The sequence below is a fragment of the Symphalangus syndactylus genome, chromosome 17, assembly GCF_028878055.3.
Source record: "Symphalangus syndactylus isolate Jambi chromosome 17, NHGRI_mSymSyn1-v2.1_pri, whole genome shotgun sequence".
NCBI classification, from domain to species: Eukaryota; Metazoa; Chordata; class Mammalia; order Primates; family Hylobatidae; genus Symphalangus; species Symphalangus syndactylus.
Genome location: NC_072439.2, coordinates 22,856,375 through 22,874,253, shown reverse-complemented (window position 1 = coordinate 22,874,253; position 17,879 = coordinate 22,856,375). Strand labels below are relative to the sequence as shown.

At 51.0% G+C, this 17,879-nt stretch overlaps 1 protein-coding gene across 4 annotated transcripts in view; it reads left to right on the top strand.

Annotated features, from left to right (window-relative positions):
* The window catches only part of ACP7 (acid phosphatase 7, tartrate resistant (putative)), a 29,542-nt gene extending 12,342 nt beyond the window's left edge, over positions 1 to 17,200 (top strand). For 3 of the 4 annotated variants that reach the window (XM_055250551.2, XM_055250550.2, XM_055250552.2), the window contains 11 exons: positions 2,949 to 3,149; positions 3,454 to 3,636; positions 4,721 to 4,844; positions 5,074 to 5,136; positions 5,232 to 5,346; positions 5,443 to 5,550; positions 5,644 to 5,701; positions 5,782 to 5,849; positions 5,960 to 6,031; positions 12,310 to 12,447; positions 15,424 to 17,200. In XM_055250551.2, the coding sequence (XP_055106526.2) occupies positions 2,949 to 3,149; positions 3,454 to 3,636; positions 4,721 to 4,844; positions 5,074 to 5,136; positions 5,232 to 5,346; positions 5,443 to 5,550; positions 5,644 to 5,701; positions 5,782 to 5,849; positions 5,960 to 6,031; positions 12,310 to 12,447; positions 15,424 to 15,489 (1,196 nt within the window). In that variant the 3' untranslated portion in view covers positions 15,490 to 17,200. Of the gene's footprint in view, positions 1 to 2,948; positions 3,150 to 3,453; positions 3,637 to 4,720; positions 4,845 to 5,073; positions 5,137 to 5,231; positions 5,347 to 5,442; positions 5,551 to 5,643; positions 5,702 to 5,781; positions 5,850 to 5,959; positions 6,032 to 12,309; positions 12,448 to 15,423 lie in introns of those variants that run through there. The other variant, XM_063621199.1, reaches the window with a different exon arrangement.
* Positions 17,201 to 17,879: the final 679 nt, after the last annotated feature.

The following is a 17,879-nucleotide window of genomic DNA, read 5'->3' as shown; positions in this document are numbered from 1 at the left end:
TCTTGGGCAGCTCTGCCCCTGTGGCTTTGCAGGGTACAGCCTCCCTCCTGGCTGCTCTCACAGGCTGGCATTGAGTGTCTGCAGCTTTTCCAGGAACACAGTGCAAGCTGTCAGTGGATCTACAATTCTGGAGTCTGGAGGATGGTGGCCCTCTTTTCACAGCTCCACTAGGTGGTACCCCAGTAGGGACTCTGTGTGGGGGCTCCAGCCCCACATTTCCCTTCTGCACTGCCCTAGCAGAGGTTCTCCATGAGAGCCCCGCCCCTACTTCTGCCTGGGCATTCAGGCGTTTCCATAGATCTTCTGAAATCTAGGCAGAGGTTCCCAAACCCCAATTCTTGACTTCTGCACACCTGCAGGCTCAAAACCATGTGGAAGCTGCCAAGGCTTGGGGATTGCACCCTCTGAAGCCACGGCCCGAGCTCTATGTTGGCCCCTTATAGCCACAGCTGGAGCAGCTAGAATGCAGGACACCAAGTCCCTAGACTGCACACAGCACAGGGACCCTGGGCCTTGCCCATGAAACCATTTTTTCCTCCTAGACCTCCGGGTCTGTGATGGGAGGGGCTGCTGCAAGGGTCTCTGACATGCCCTGGAGATATTTTCCCCATCGTCTTGGGGATGAACATTCATCTCCTCATTACTTATGCAAATATCTGCAGCCAGTTTGAATTTCTCCTCAGAAAATGGGATTTTATTTTCTATCCCATCATCAGGCTGCAAATTTTCTGAACTTTTATGCTCTGCTTCCCTTTTAAAACTGAATGTCTTTAACAGCACATCTTGAATGCTTTGCTGCTTAGAAATTTCTTCCACCAGATACCCTAAATCATCTCTCTCAAGTTCAAAGTTCCAGTAATCTCCAGGGCATGGGCAAAATCCACCAGTCCCTTTGCTAAAAGATAACAAGAGTCACCTTTGCTCCAGTTCCCAACAAGTTCCTCATCTCCACCTGAGAGCACCTCTGCCTGGATTTCATTGTCCATATCATTATCAGTATTTTTGTCAAAGCCATTCAACGAGTCTCTAGGAAGTTCCAAATTTTCCCACATTTTCCTGTCTTCTTCTGAGCCCTCTAAACTGTTCCAACTTCTGTCTGTTACCCAGTTCCAAAGCCGCTTCCACATTTTCAGGTATCTTTTCAGCAACACCCCACTCTACTGGTACCAACTTACTGTATTAGTCCATTTTCATGCTGCTGATAAAGACATACCCAAGACTGGGAAGAAAAAGAGGTTTAATTGGACTTACAGTTCCACATGGCTGGGGAGGCCTTAGAATCGTGGCAGAAGGTGAAAGCCATTTCTTTTTTCTTTCTTTCTTTTTTTGAGACAGACAGAGTCTTGCTCTGTCGCCAGGCTGGAATGCAGTGGCGTGCTCTTGGATCATGGCAACCTCCGTCTCCCGGGTTAAAGTGATTCTCCTGCCTCAGCCTCCCAAGTAGCTGGGACTACAGGCGCATGCCACCATGCTCAGCTAATTTTTGTATTCTTAGTAGAGATGGGGTTTCACCATGTTGGCCAGGATGGTCTCGATCTCCTGACCTCGTGATCTGCCCGCCTCGGCCTCCCAAAGTGCTGGCTTTACAGGCGTGAGCCGCTACACCTGGCTGGTGAAAAGCATTTCTGACATGGCGGTGGCAAGAGAAAATGAGGAAGAAGCAAAAGTGGAAACCCCTGATAAACTCATCAGATCTCGTGAGACTTATTCACTACCATGAGAACAGTATGGGGGAAACTGCCCCCTTGATTCAAACAGTCTCCCACTGGTCCCTCCCACAACACGTGGGAATAATGGGAGTACAATTCAAGATGAGATTTGGACGGGGACACAGAGCCAAACCATCTCACCGAGGTTGCAGTGAGCCGAGATTGCGCCATTGCATTTCAGCCTGGGCCAATAGGGCAAGACTCCTCCTCAAAAAAAAAAAAAAATTAGCTGGGCATGGTGGCATGTGCCTGTGGTCCCAGCTACTTGGGAGGCTGAGGCAGGAGGATCACTTGAGCCCAGGAGGCCAAGGCTGCAGTGAGCTAAGATGGCACCACTGCACTTCCAGCCTGGGCAATAGAGCGAGACCCTATCTCTGAGAAAAAAAAAAAAAAGTCAATAGCTTTGCTGGTACCGGGCCTGTTTCCTGCTTGCTTTGTGGCTATCGCCAGATCTGACTGATGGCTGCCCCTTTGAGATAGGGCAGGGTCTACAGTCTTGGCCTCTAGACACCCAAGCTGGCAACCCTTAAATGATATCATGTGTGTACAATAGTTGGCACAAGACCTGCACACAGTAAATAATGATATTAATAATAATACTCATTCCCCCCATATAACCCTAAGTATACTAGGTACTGTTTCACGTGCTTTACTTATATTTATTCATCTAAGCTTCATAACAACCATATAGGGCAGAGACTATTATTTTTCCATTTTACAGACAGGAAAACTGAGGCTCAGAGAGGTTAAGTGATGTGCCCCAGGAAAGCTCAGCTTAGAAATGGCAGAGCTGGCTCATGCCTGTAATCCCAGGACTTTGGGAGGCTAAGGTGGGTGGATCACCTGAGGTCAGGAGTTCAAGACCAGCCTGGCCAACATGGCAAAACTACATCTCTACTAAAAATGTAAAAATTAGCCAGGCGTGGTGGCACATGCTTGTAATCCCAGCTACTCAGGAGGCTGAGGCAGGAGAATCGCTTGAACCTGGGAGGCGGCAGAGGTTGCAGTAAGTTGAGATTGCACCACTGTACTCCAGCCTGGGCAGCAGAGTGAGACCCCAACTCAAAAAAAAAAGAAAAAAGAAATGGCAGAGCTGGGATTGAACTTGGGCAGTTCCAGAACCTGTGTCCTTAACCACTAACTGTTCAACAGTGGTCAACGCCCCTCACTTTTTCTGCACATCCCTCCCACCCTGCCCAGGCCTCACTCCCGGTCTACCCTCTGTCCCTTTCTCCCCAGGTGAGCCAGGCTCCATGACTGTAACCTGGACCACATGGGTCCCAACCCGCTCTGAAGTGCAATTCGGGTTGCAGCCGTCGGGGCCCCTGCCCCTCCGCGCCCAGGGCACCTTCGTCCTCTTTGTGGACGGGGGCATTCTCCGGCGGAAGCTCTACATACACCGAGTCACGCTTCGCAAGCTGCTGCCGGGGGTTCAGTATGGTGAGAGGGGTCCCAGGCTGAGCTGTTGAGGAATGGGAAGAGGAGTGAGATGCAGACTAGAAGCTACCACTGGCCGGTGGCTCAGGCTGAGCTGGTAACTCCTCTGCCTATCTGCAAGCCTGTTGTATGAGACCCCAGGATGAAAACGGAAGGTGCCGGGGAAGGCAGATGGAAGAGGCATGGGCCAGCCCCCACCCCCACCAGTCCCCCCATCTCCTCCCCTCCACCAGTCGGGGAAGGATGGGGTTGGAGGGAGGGTCCCGGGGCGCCCCAGCTGACTGCGACCTTTTCCTCTCCCATTCAGTTTATCGCTGTGGCAGTGCGCAGGGCTGGAGCCGTCGGTTCCGCTTCAGGGCCTTCAAGAATGGGGCCCACTGGAGTCCCCGTCTGGCTGTGTTTGGGGACCTGGGGGCTGACAACCCGAAGGCCCTCCCGCGGCTGCGCAGGGACACCCAGCAGGGAATGTATGACGCCGTTCTCCATGTGGGTGAGGCATCCGCAGGGGCGCGCGGAGGGATGGTGGAGGGGGGGGCGCGCAGGGATGGTGGGGGGCGCGCGCAGGGATGGTGGGGGGAGCGCGAGTCGGGGGCGGTGCCAGGACCATGGAGGGGACAGGGCTGGGGCCAGTGTGTCTCTGAAGGGACAGGGGATGAGACTGGCTACGGAGATGGTGTCTGTGGCCAACCAGCCTGCCTAGGTTAAAATCCCAACTCTGGCGCTCTTGCCAGGAGCAGGGGTTTCCCCCCGTATATTTTGATTAGAGAGAAAGCTGGTTCCGAGTTCGCAGGACTGTTGTGATGACTACGTGAGTTCACTTTGCCTCGCAGGCTGCAGGTGCACTTCGGTGTCCTTGTGCTGGTTATTATTATTATTGCTGCTGCTGTTATTTAAGAGGGGGAAGGGAATGAGACAGGTAATGGGGATTGGGGATTGTGTGCTTCAAAGTGCAGACTCTGGAATCAGGCTCCCTAGGTTTTACTTCTACATCTTCACTAGCCAGCTGTGTGAACTGGGGCCTCAGTTTCCCCATCTGAAATGGGAATAATAATAATTATACTCATCTTGGGCCGGGCGCGGTGGCTCATGCCTGTAATTCCAGCACTTTGTGAGGCCAAGGTGGGTGGATCACTTGAGGTCAGGAGTTCGAGACCAGCCTGGCCAACATGGTGAAACCCCATCTCTACTAAAACTACAAAAATTAGCCAGGTGTGGTGGCACGTGTCTGTAATCCCAGGTACTTGGGAGGCTGAGGCAGGAGAATCGCTTGAACCCAGGAGGCAGAGATTGCAGTGAGCCAAGATGGCACCACTGCACTCCAGCCTGGGCAGCAGAGGGAGACTCTGTCTCAAAAAAAAAAAAAAAAAAAGTACCCATCTTGGCCCGGCACAGTGGCTCACACCTGTAATTCCAGCACTTTGGGAAGCTGGTTTTGAATTCCTGGGCTGATGCTCTTGCCTCAGCCTCCCAAAGTGCTGGGATTAACAGGCGTGAGTCACCATACCTGGCTCTCTCAATTCCAGTGAAAGCAGAGCTGGGCCTGGGTCTCACCCTCCTTCCGCCCCCTCCCCCAGGAGACTTTGCCTACAACATGGATCAGGACAACGCCCGTGTTGGGGATAGGTTCATGAGGCTCATTGAACCCGTGGCTGCCAGCCTGCCGTACATGACATGCCCTGGGAATCACGAAGAACGCTAGTGAGGACCGAGGGCGGTGGCGGTTGGCGAGGGCTGGATCGATGGAAATGGTCCCATTTTTCTTAGTGTCTCCCTTGAGTCTCTCATGCTGCAACATTTCAATTGTGGTAGCAAGAGGAGATGAGAGTGGGCTGGAAGCTGGACTCAGGGCCTGACAGTGGCGCGGTATAGGAATAGGGCTCTGAAATTCAGTCCCTCACCTCCATCCCTTGTACTTCCTTTATTCCAGCAACTTCTCTAACTACAAGGCTCGCTTCAGCATGCCGGGGGATAATGAGGGCCTGTGGTACAGGTAATGTGGGGGTGCTGGGGGACTGGCCCTCTCCCCTGAAGGACGGGAGATGCAGGGGAGCCTCGTTCCTGACCCCTGCCCTTTCACTCCTCCAGCTGGGATCTGGGTCCCGCCCACATCATCTCCTTCTCCACCGAGGTCTATTTCTTTCTCCATTATGGCCGCCACCTGGTACAGAGGCAGTTTCGCTGGCTGGAGAGTGACCTCCAGGTAACTTGGGTGGAGGTCCCCTGTAGTCCCCTGGCCGGCCCCACCTCCCCCTCCGCCCCCGACTCCTAGCCCCTCATCCTGGGCCCTTCTCCTTAGAAAGCCAATAAGAACCGGGCAGCCCGGCCGTGGATCATCACCATGGGGCACCGGCCCATGTACTGCTCCAACGCAGATCTGGACGACTGCACACGACATGAAAGCAAGGTGAGGTCCCTCCCTGGGAGACAGTGGGGAGGTGCTGAGAGCCAGGTGGGCGTCAGTCTGCGTCACCCTCACACGCTCATTCACCCTGCCCAGGTCCGCAAAGGCCTCCAAGGCAAGCTGTACGGGTTGGAGGATCTTTTCTACAAATATGGTGAGTGACCCTCAGGACCTATGCCCCACACTCCACCTCTCCCCAGTTCAGAGGTCTGATCGCCGCTTGCTCTGTCTCAGGGGTGGATCTGCAGCTGTGGGCTCATGAGCACTCGTATGAACGACTGTGGCCAATTTACAACTACCAGGTGAGGCACATGAAGGGCTGGACGCCCACACAGCTGGGGTCAGGGTGGTCAGATGCCTCCGGCATGGCCTCGTGTGACTGCCTGCCACCCAACGTTGTTCCCTTCCCCAGGTATTTAATGGCAGCCGAGAGATGCCCTACACCAACCCTCGAGGGCCTGTCCACATCATCACAGGATCTGCCGTGAGCAGGGGGAAGGGTGCCTTTGCCTTCTCTCTCTCTTCCTATCTATGGAGGGCTGACTTTGTTCCAGCCTGAGTGCTGGGTGCTTTACACAGTGGATATCACTTAACCCTCAGCCCTAAGGTCAGGAACTCCTAGCAGCATGTCCGTTGGACGGATGCAGGAACAGGCACAGACAGGAAAACACTTGCTCAAAGTCACAGGTCAAATAAGTGGCAGAGGTTGGGAGTTCCTCCACCATAAAGTTACTATAGTTCCCTTTTTAATTAATAACTATCATGGGGGTCCGGGCACAATGACTCATGCCTGTCATCCTAGCACTTTGGGAGGCCGAGGCTGGAGGATCACTTGAGGCCAGGGGTTGGAGACCAGCCTGGCAAATACAGCAAAACCTCATCTGTACAAAAAAAAAAAATTTAAAAAGAAATTAGCTGGGCGAGGTGGTGCTTGCTTGTAATTTTAGCTATTCAAAAGGATGAGTCAGGAGGATTGATTGAGTGCAGGAGGTCAAGGCTGTAGTGAGCTGAGATCTCGCCATTGCACTCCAGCCTGGGCAACAAAATGAGACCCTTTCACACACACACACACACACACACACACACACACAAAGATACTGGGTGGCTAGGTGTGGTGGTTAATTCCTGTAATCACAGTACTTTGGGAGGTTGAGGCAGGACGATTGCTTGATCCCAGGAGTTCGAGGCTACAATGAGTTATGATCACACCAATGTACTCTAGCCTGGGTGACAAAGCAAGATCGCATCTCTAAACAACAACAACAAAAAACTATCTTGGGGGAGATCCTTTTAGACCATGCAAATGTCCTGTTTCTTTTTTTTTTCTCTTTTTTTGTTTTGAAACGGAGTCTCGCTCTGTTGCCCAGGCTGGAGTGCAGTGGCATGATCTCAGCTCACTGCAACCTCTGCCTCCTGGTTCAAGAGGTTTCCGGCTAATTTTTGTACCTTTGGTAGAGATGGGATTTCACCATGTTGGCCAGGCTGGTCTCAAACTCCTGACCTCAAGTGATCTGCCTGCCTTGGCCTCCCAAAGTGCTGGGATTACAGGTGTGCCTGGCCCAAATGTCCCGTTTCTCCTCAAACTTTCACCCTCTTATTTTAGAACCCATTAGTGGACCCTGCCTGTAACAGTTATTACTAAGCTGTTCCAGTGAGGTCTTCCTTCCTTCCTTCCTTCCTTCCTTCCTTCCTTCCTTCCTTCCTTCCTTCCTTCCTTCCTTTCTCTCTCTCTCTCTTTCTTTCTTTCTTTTTTTTTTTTTTCCACTCTTGTCGCCCAGGCTGGAGTGCAGTGGTGCGATCTCGGTTCACTACAACCTCCACGTCCCGGGATCAAGCAATTGTCCTGCCTCAGCCTCTCAAGTAGCTGGGAATACAGGTGCCCACCCCCATGCCCAGTTAAGTTTTATATTTTTAGTACAGATGAGGTTTCACCACGTTGGCGAGGCTGGTCTCGAACTCCTGACCTCGGGTGATTGGCCCACCTCGGCCTCCCAAAGTGCTGGGATTACAGACGAGAGCCACTGCTCCCGGCCTTACTGTGCCATTCTAATGGGGATTTTCTGTCACCCTCACTCTTCCAAAGATTTATGAATTGAGATCCTCCTGTAAGGCTGACTTGTGTCTTCTGCCACATTTGTTCAGTTGGTTAATTGTTTATTTATGTCCATGTGAACTCATGGGTAATTTATTTTACTCTGCGGGTTATTATCCAACATGACTGTTATTTATCTGGATGTTTAAGTTGTGCCGGCTCTGGCCATCAGTGGGCTCCTGTCTCCTTTCCACTCATCCCCTCCTTATTCTCTGGCACTTCAAAACATTCCAGGATCATCATGTGTTTTCTTTTGCTCAGCCTAAGAATCTACCCCTTCTCCATGGAGCGAGACTTAGTTTTTTAATTTTTTAATTTAATTTTAAAAATTTTGGCCACACGCAGTGGCTCATGCTTATAATCCCAACACTTTGGGAGGCTGAGGCAGGCAGGTCACTTGAGGTCAGGAGTTTGAGACCAGTCTGAGCAACATGGTGAAACCCCATCTCTATCAAAAAATACAAAATTTAGCCATGCATGGTGGTGCACACCTGTAGTCCCAGCTACTTGGGAGGCCAAAGTGGGAGGATCATTTGAGCCCAAGAAGTCGAAGCTGCAGTGAGCTGAGATTGCGCTACTGCACTCTAACCTGGGTTCAGAGCAAGACCCCATCTGAAAAACAAAAATGTTTTTGATAGAGACAGTCTCACTATGTTGCCCAGGCTGGTCTTGAATTCCTGGGCTTAAGTGATCCCCCAGCTCGGCCTTCCAAAGCCGCTTCTTGCAAATGATTAAGAGCAAAGTGAGGCTGGGTACGGTGGCTCATGCCTGTAATGCCAGCACTTTGGGAGGCTGAGGTGGGTGGATTTCTTGAGTCTAGGAGTTCGAGACCAGCCTGGGCAACATGACAAAACCCTGTTTCTGGTAAAATAATAATAATTATTATAATTATATATATATATAAATAAGAATCACTTGTAATAAAAATTCAAACAGTTACAGAGGGCAGGAGGTGAACAGAAGCCACTCACACCACACATTGCCCCACTCTCGGTTGGTGACTCTCTTGAGGCATTTTACAATGTTCCTTGCATATGCAAAGGAGTAATTGTTTAGATAGAGACATGTTACTGTATTGCTTACTTAAAAAAAAAAAAACACTTAGATCGTGGGTCATGCCCTAGTGCTTCTCAAACTTGGTGCACATCAGAATTACCTATGGAGCTTTTAAAAGTCCAGTGCTTGGGCCTGACCCCGGACAAAATACCAGAATCCCTGGCATTGATCTCCCGGAGTAGCTGCCACGTGGAGCACGAAATAGAATGCTGTCAGCACCAGATGGCTTCTCACGGCCCTTGGCAGCCAGGCTCTGCCCATGGGTGATTGCTATTCTGATTTTATCAGCACAAATTGGCTTTTTTCTTTAATTAAGAAATTTGAGGCCGGGCGTGGTGGCTTACGCCTGTAATCCCAACACTTGGGAAGCTGAGGCGGGCAGATCACCCGAGGTTAGGAGTTGGAGACCAGCCTGCCCAACATGGCAAAACCCCATCTCTACTAAAAACACAAAAAATTAGCTGGGCATGGTGGCGGGCACCTGTAATCCCAGCTACTCAGGAGGCTAAGGCAGGAGAATCGCTTGAACCCGGGAGGCGGAGGTTGCAGTGAGCCAAGATTGTGCCATTGCACTCCAGCCTGGGCAACAAGAGCAAAACTCTGTCTCAAAAATAAAAAATAAAAAATAAATTGAAATTATTTCAGACCAACAGAAAAGTTGCGCTAACAATACAAGGACTTTCCATATCCACTTCACCAAGATTTCCCAAATATGAACATTTAACCACATTTATTTATTTATTTATTTATTTATTTATTTATTTATTTTGAGACAGAGTTTCACTATTGTTGCCTAGGCTGGAGTGCAATTGGCGTGATCTCAGCTCACTGCAAACTCTGCTTCCCAGGTTCAAGCAATTCTCCTGCCTCAGCCTCCCAAGTAGCTGGGATTACAGGCATGTGCCACCACCCCTGCTAATTTTGTATTTTTAGTAGAGACGAGGTTTCTCCATATTGGTCAAGCTGGTCTCAAACTCCTGACCTCAGGTGATCCGCCCACCTCAGCCTCCCAAAGTGCTGGGATTACAGGCGTGAGCCACCGTGCCCAGCTTAACCATATTTTTAAAGAAAAAAATAGAGACAGGGTCTAGCTCTGTCACCCAGGCTGGAGTGCACTGGCTCGATCATAGCTCACTGCAACCTCCAACTCCTGGGCTCAAACCATTCTCCTGCCTCAGCCTCTTGAGTAACTGGAACTACAGGCATGCCTGGCTACTTTTTTTAAATGTATTTTTTACTTTTTGTAGAGACAGTATCTTGCTATATTGCCCAGGCTTGTCTTGAACTCCTGGCCTCAAGCAGTCCTCCTGCTTTGGCCTCCCAAAGTGCTGGGATTCCAGGTGTCAGCCACTGTGCCTGGCTAAACATGTTTGTTTTAATCTCTTTCTCTCTCCATTTTAGTCTTATTTTCAGGTCTAATCAAGAGCAAGCTGCAGACATGATGCCCCTTTACCACTTTCTCTGTATTTCCTAAAAAAAAAAAAAAATTCTTATATCATCACAGTATAATTATCAAATTCAAGTAGTTAACATTGATAATATACTATTATCTACTCTACAGACCTTATTAAAGTTTAGTTAATTGTCCCCTTGGTGTCTTTTAAATCAAAGCAAAGATTTTTTTTTTTTTTTAACCCTGGCCCAGTATCTGTATTTAGGTGTCTTGTGTCTTTCATTCCTTTCTTCTTCTTCTTCTTTTTTTTTTTTTTCAGATGGAGTCTCACTATGTTGCCCAGGATGGAGTCCAGTGGCGAGATCTTGGCTCACCGCAACCTCTGCCTCCTGGGTTCAAGCGATTCTCCCACCTCAGCCTCTTGAGTAGCTAGGATTACAGGCCTACGTCACCACGCCTGGCTAATTATTGTATTTTTAGTAGAGACGGGGGTTTCACCATGTTGCCATGCTGGTCTCGAACTTCCTGACCTCGTGATCTGCCCGCCTCGGCCTCCCAAGGGGCTGGGATTACAGGCGTGAGCCACCACGCCCGGCGTCTCTTTCATTCCTTTCATCAGAAACATTCTCTACTCTTTCTTCATTTTTCATGACCTTGACAATTTTGAAAAGCACAGCGAGTTGTTTTGTGGAATTTCCTTTGGGTTTGTTTGATGTCTGCTCATGATTAGATAGAAGTTGTGCATCTTTGCTAAGAATACACAGAACAGATACTGTGTTCTTCCCAATACATCCTGCAAGGAGGCACATGGTGTCTTTTTTGAGTTAGAATCTCGCTCTGTCCCCAAGGCTGGAGTACAGTGTTACAATCTCGGCTCACTACAGCCTGGATCTCCCAGGCTCAAGCGATTCTCCCACCTCAGCCTCCTCAGTAGCTGGGATTACAGGCATGCACCACCACGCCCAGCTTATTTTTGTATTGACGGGGTTTCGCCATGTCGCCCAGGCTGGTCTTGAACTCCTGGGCTCAAGCTATCTGCCCGCCTCAGCCTCCCAGAGTGCTGGAATTACAGGCGTGAGCCACTGCGCTCGGCTGCACGATGTCTTTTTAACCTCTTTGAGCCTCTTATTTCTCAGCTGAAGGTGTGGTATGGATGGGTCTCATTACTGATGATGCTCACTTCGATCACTTGGTTAGGGAGGTGTCTGCCAGCCCTCTCTACCATAAAGTGATTCTCTTTTTTCCTTTGTAATTAACAATCATCTCCTGGAGAGATACTTTGAGACTATGCAAATGTCCTGTTATGTCTCAAACTTTTCCTGCTAGTTTTATCATCCATTCATGATCCTTGCTTCAATCCAGTACTACAATGCTGGGTGCAAAATGCTGATTTTCCTCACCCCAGCATCCTCTCTTCTCCTCATGCCTGGCTTTTCTGCTGCAAGCACGAGCATTCTGTTTCCCCAGGCACTAGTGTTTTAAAAAGCTTTCTTGGAGGGTCTACTGTGCAGCCAGGCTTCAGATCCAGTGATTTCTCTGTTCTTCAAATTGCTTTTTCTCCTTCACACACATCTTGGCCATCTTTCTGTAACACCCCGCTTCCCTGCTTTGCGATGGCTATGCTATAATGTATTTAACTGACTCCCTGATGGGCGTTGGGATGGCTTCCAGTTCAGGGCTTTCACTGTAATGCTGTACTGGGCAGCCTTACACAGCCATGTACTTTTCTAGAAGTCAGAGACCCGGAGCAAGGGAAGCCTGCCTGGGACAAATTGTTCAATTGTGAGTATTATTGTGGCCAAGTCTTTTCGTTTTTGTTTTTGTTTGAGACGGTGTCACTCTGTCTCCCAGGCTGGAATGCAGTGGCACAATCTCAGCTCACTGCAACCTCCACCTCCTGGGTTCAAGCAATTATCCTGCCTCAGCTTCCCAAGTAGGTGGGAGTACAGGCACCCACCATCACACCAGGCTAATTTTTGTATTTTTAGTAGAGACGGGGTTTCACCATGTTGGCCAGGCTGGTCTCTGACCCCTGACCTCAGGTGATCTGCCCTTCTTGGCCTCCTAAAGTGCTGGAATTACAGGCATGAGCCACTGCGCCCAGCCTCTATGGTGGCCAAGTCTTCACTGTCTTCCTTGAGGGCAGCAGGGTCCTGGGCTGGCAGGTCATTTCTGCGGGTCCTCCACCTGCTCTGGGTCTGATCAGTTCTCCCCGCCCCAGGGCTGTGAGGAGCGGCTGACGCCCTTTGCTGTCTTCCCGAGGCCCTGGAGTGCCGTGCGTGTGAAGGAGTACGGGTACACGCGGATGCACATCCTCAACGGGACCCACATCCACATCCAGCAGGTGTCGGACGACCAGGTCAGTGAGGGGCAGGCCCAAGTCACCTGACTGTACAGCCAGGCCCCGCCAGGCAAGTGAGCTGTTAAAAACACAGACTCGGCCAGGCGCAGTGGCTCATGCCTGCAACACCTGCAATTTGGTGGGGCTAAGGCATGAGGATCGCTTGAGTCCAGGAGTTCAAGACCAGCCTGGGTATCATGGTGAGACCTAGTCTCTACAAAAATATACAAAAATTGGCCAGGCGCGGTGGCTCACGCCTGTAATCCCAGCACTTTGGGAGGCCGAGGCAGGTGGATCACAAGGTCAGGAGATCAAGACCATCCTGGCTAACATGGTGAAACCCCTTCTCTACTAAAAATACAAAAAAAAAAACTAGCCAGGCATGGTGGCGGGCGCCTATAGTCCCAGCTACTCAGGAGGCTGAGGCAGGAGAATGGCGTGAACCCGGGAGGCGGAGCTTGCAGTGAGCCGAGATCACACCACTCCAGCCTGGGCGACTGAGCGAGACTCTGTCTCAAAAAAAAAAAAAAAAAAATTAGGCCAGGTGCAGTGATTCATACCTGAAATGCCAGCACTTTGGGAGGCTGAGGTGGACACATCACTTGAAGTCAGGAGTTAGAGACCAGCCTGACCAACATGGTGAAACCCTGTCTCTACTAAAAATACAAAAATTAGCTGGCCATGGTGGCGGGTACCTGTAATCCCAGCTGTAAGGGAGGTTGACGCAGGAGAATCACTTAAATCTGGGAAATGGAGGTTGCAGTGAGCCGAGATGGTGCCACTGCCCTCCAGCCTGGGAGACAGAGTGAGACTCTGTCTTGGAAGAAAAAAAAAGGAAAATTAGTCAAGTGTGGTGGCAGATGTCTGTAGTCCCAGCTACTTGGGAGGCTGAGGCAGGAGGATCACTTGAGCCCAGGAGTTAGAGTTTGCAGTGAGCTATGATCTCGCCTCTGTACTCCAGCCTGGGCAACAGAGTGAGACCCTAACTCAAAACAAAAAAACGAACAAATGTGGACTGTAGAACTAGAAACCTGCTCCTGCTACTTACTAGCTGAGTGACCTTGAGTCACTCATCTAATTTTTTTTTTTTGAGATGGAGTCTCATTCTGTCACCCAGGCTGGTGTGCAGTGGCGCAATCTTGGTTCACTGCAACCTCCACCTCCCAGGTTCAGGCAATTCTCCTACCTCAGCCTCCCGAGTAGCTGGGATCACAGGCGCCCACCACCACACCCGGCTGATTTTTTGTATTTTTAGTAGAGAATTTTCACTATGTTGGCCAGAATGGTCTCGAACTCCTGACATCAGGTGATCTGCCCGCCTTGGCCTCCCAAAGTGCTGGGATTACAGGCGTGAGCCACTGCGCTGGGCCCACTTATCTGACTTCTTTGCCTCAGTTTTCCCATCTGTGAGAGGGGATGATCAGTTTCCACCTCACAGGACTACATGGGGGTTGAAGGACTTATTATATATAAAATGCTTAGAACAGTGCGGAACTTGGTAAATTCTGTAGATATTTACCATCGTGAGGCAGGGGAAGATAAAGATGAGGGATGGGACACAGGTTGGGGAAAACGATAAGATGAGTATGTGGTAGAGGTGGCTTAAGGTTAGGTGGACCCAAATAATAATGGCTCACCTTTATTTATTTTTGCCATTGTAGTTTTAAAATAATGACAATATTTATGATTTATTGAGCACCTACTGCATACCAGGCATTGCCTAGATGCTCTGTATTTAGTAGCACTTTATTTATTTATTTATTTTTGAGACAGAGTTTCACTCTGTTGCCCAGGCTGGAGTGCAGTGGTACAATCTAAGTTCACTGCAACCTCCACCTCCCGGGTTCATGCAACTCTCCTGCCTCAGACTCCCGAGTAGCTGGGATTACAGGCATGTGCCACCACACCTGGCTAATTTTTTGTATTTTTAGTAGAGATGGGGTTTCGCCATGTTAGCCAGGCTGGTCTTGAACTCCTGACCTCAGGTGATCCACCCACCTCAGCCTCCCAAAGTGCTGGGATTACAGGCGTGAGCCACCGCATCCGGCCGCAGTAGCACTTTATACACCAAAACAATCCCATAGGAGTGAATTTCCTCTCCATTTTATAGGTGAGGGAACTGAGGCTCAGGGAGGGGAAGTAATTTTCCCAGGGTCACACAGCTGGAGGACGGCCGAGCTGGGATCTGGTAGCTACCATTTATCGAGTGGCACATGCCCCGGGCTCAGGCTTTTGTGTGCATGATCTCACTCTGTTCTTGCGATGACTCTGGGCATCTATTACTTTGTGCATTGCATAGAACATGGAAGTTATACTCAGAGGATCCAGCAACATGCTTAAGGCCACCTAGAGGGTGGATGCGCTGGCCAGGCGCAGCGGCTCATGCCTTTAGAAGGCTGAGGCAGGCAGATCACTTGAGGTCAGGAGTTCGAGACCAGCCTGACCAACATGGTGAAAATGTTGGTAAAAATACAAAATACAAAAATACAAAAATTAGCCAGGCATGGTGGTGCATGCCTGTAATCCCAGCTACTCGGGAGGCTGAGGCAGGCGAATGGCTTGAGCCTGGGAAGCGGAGGTTGCAGTGAGTCAAGATCACGCCACTGCACTCCAGCCTGGGTGACACAGCAAGACTCTGTCTCAAAAAAAAAAAAAAAAAAAAAGAAGAGAGAGAAAGAGTGGATATATAAAGCAAGGGCTGTCTGACTCCAGAGTCTGTGCTCTAATAATAGCCCACACTTACATGGCCATTTCCATATGCTGGGCTCTGTTTACAAACACTATCTCATTGAACTCCCACAACATCTATGATGTGGGTACTGTTACACTCCCTAGCACTTTTCAAATAAGGAAAACAGGCCCAGAGAGGTCTAGCCACTTGCTCAGGGTTGTACAGCCCATCAGAGGGCAGAGAGGGGATTGGAACCCAGGCCATCTGGCCCCCGAGTTCAGGCTTTCAGCTCTAACTACTGCCCCTGTTTTTGTCCCTCACAGGATGGGAAGATCGTAGATGATGTCTGGGTGGTGAGACCCCTGTTTGGCCGGAGGACGTACCTCTAGGGACGGTGGCAGCTCTCCTTCAGAAGCCTACGTTTTGCCGCCTTGGCTGCTGTGACCAGAAATTGCCCAGGCCTGGATGGGGAGTTGGGTGGGCCCTGACTCCCCTGCCCTCCAGAGGCCCCATGCAGGCTGCACGCAGCCCTGTGGAGCTGGGGCAGCTGTTCCCTCCTGCAGAGGTGGGAGTCCTGGCTGGCTGTGGAGGGAGAGCAGGTGTGCGGGCACAGAGTGACACAGGGCAGGTCTCTGCTGGCAGGGCCCCACCCTCCTGCATAGCTCTGATCGGGAGAGGTGCCCACAGGGCTTCAGGAATCAAGAGGCTTAAGCTGTGGCTCCATGGACTCTGCACATCTGCCGGGGATGCCCCTGGGCTTCCTCCTCTCCTGCCCACCCGGCAAGGGCATCACCAGGGGGGCACAACCATCATGACACTATTCACCAGCAGGTGGCGTCAGGGGCTTTTTCTTCTGAGCCCGGCACTGAGAGTTGGTCTGAAGCCTGGCTCCTGCTTCACTGCTCCAGGACTGCTACGGAGAGTCCCTTCATGCCTCAGTTTCCCAGCCTGGCACCGTCTTATCTGGGAAGAGGAGACGTGTTAACACTCTTGTCTCCCAGCTAGGACAGAAGATGACCCGCAAGAGCCACAGACTTGCCAGTTCCTTCCCTCTTTCCTTCCTTTCTTTCCCTTCTTTTATTTATTGAATCATAATTTATTGAGCATCTACCATGTGCCAGGCTCTGTTCTCAGTGCTGGAGAGACAGCTGTGAATGAGACAGAGATCTCGGCCCTCACAGAGCTGACATCCTAACCAGAGAGTTGGACACAAATCACGATAAATGAGTTGGTTAAATAGCGATTTGTGAGTAGAAAATGCAGGGACGGTAAGAGGGCAGTTTCAATTTTCAGGGGGAATCTCACTGAGAGGGCAGCATTTGATCTGAAGGAGGTGGGGAAGGAGCATTCCAGGCAGAGGAACAGCCAGTGCAAAGGCCCTGAGACAGAAATGTGCCTGGCCGGCTGGGTACAGTAACTCACATCTGTAGTCCCAGCACTTTGGGAGGCCGAGGCAGGTGGATCACTTGAGCCCAGGAGTTTGAGACCAGCCTGGGCAACGCAGCGAAACCCTGTCTCTACCAAAAATATGAAATTTAGCTGGGCATGGTGGTGTGTGCCTGTAGTCCCAGCTGCTCAGGAGGCTGAGGCGGGAGGATGGCTTGAGCCCAGGAGGTTGCGGCTGCAGTGAGCCATGATAGCGCCACTGCACCCCAGCCTGGGCAACAGAGCAAGATCCTGTCTCAAAATATATATATAAATAAAAAAGTTTTAAAAAGAGAAAAATAAAACAAAGAAACATGCTTGCCCTGTTAGAGCATCCACGAGGAGGCCACTATGGCTGGAGCAGGGAGAGTGAGAGGGAGACAAGCTTGAGGACAGGGCAGTGGTGGGGACAACTTGTACGGGGCCTTACAGGCCATGGTGAGGACTTTGGGTGGAGCCAGGGGAGGTTCTGAGCAGGTGAAGGAAGTGATCAGACTCCACGAGTCACAGGCAAAGGCCCCAGGGCTGACGGCTGCCCCAGGGCCTGCAGGCTCCCAGCCCTGCCGGATGACCTGAGATCTATCTATTCCCCCATCACGGGGCACGGTTTCTGCCTCCGCAGTTTCTCCCTCCCACCCACCCCTCACTTGGCCCAAGTCACGCAGGACTCCTCGCCGTTCCTGGAACACAGCCAGCTCTTTCTCACTGCGGGGCCTGGCCGCTGGCTGTATGCCCCCTGTGTGCCCTCTCCCCAGCTCATCCCAGGCTGGCACCTTCTCAACCTCAGGTCTCAGCCTCGGTGTCCCCTCCTCAGAGGCCTTCCCTGCTGACTCCAGCTAAAATAGTCTCTGTTGCTGCCTGCCCTGTCCCCGTTTTACTTCTATCTGCAATTCTCTCCTTGACTGGTTAACTTGTTCATTGACTGTTTACACCCGCAAGGCTAAGTCTGTGAGGGTGGTGACCATGAGTTCAACGCCTCTGCCAAATCCTCCCAGGCCCCTTCTCGGGCTGGGTTGGGGACTCTGGGCTCCCCGCTAGTTCCAGTCCTGCACATTCTAGGCCATCACTGTCTGGGGATGGGTCTCTCTGACTCCCCCACTGGACTTCAACTTCAGAGGGATGGGGCCCAGAGCTGCGTCCCAGCATTGCCCAGCACAAGATAGATGCTTAATAAATACTGATTGCCTTAATGAAGGCCACCACATGCCAGGCTCCAGCCGGGCAATGCCAGGGACAGCGATGAATCAGCTACAGTCATGCCTTCTGGGAGCTTGCAGGCAGGCAGGGAAACACGGTTACTCAACACAGGTGATGAGCAGGGAGAGAATCCCATGGCGGGCTGGGCCAAGACCGT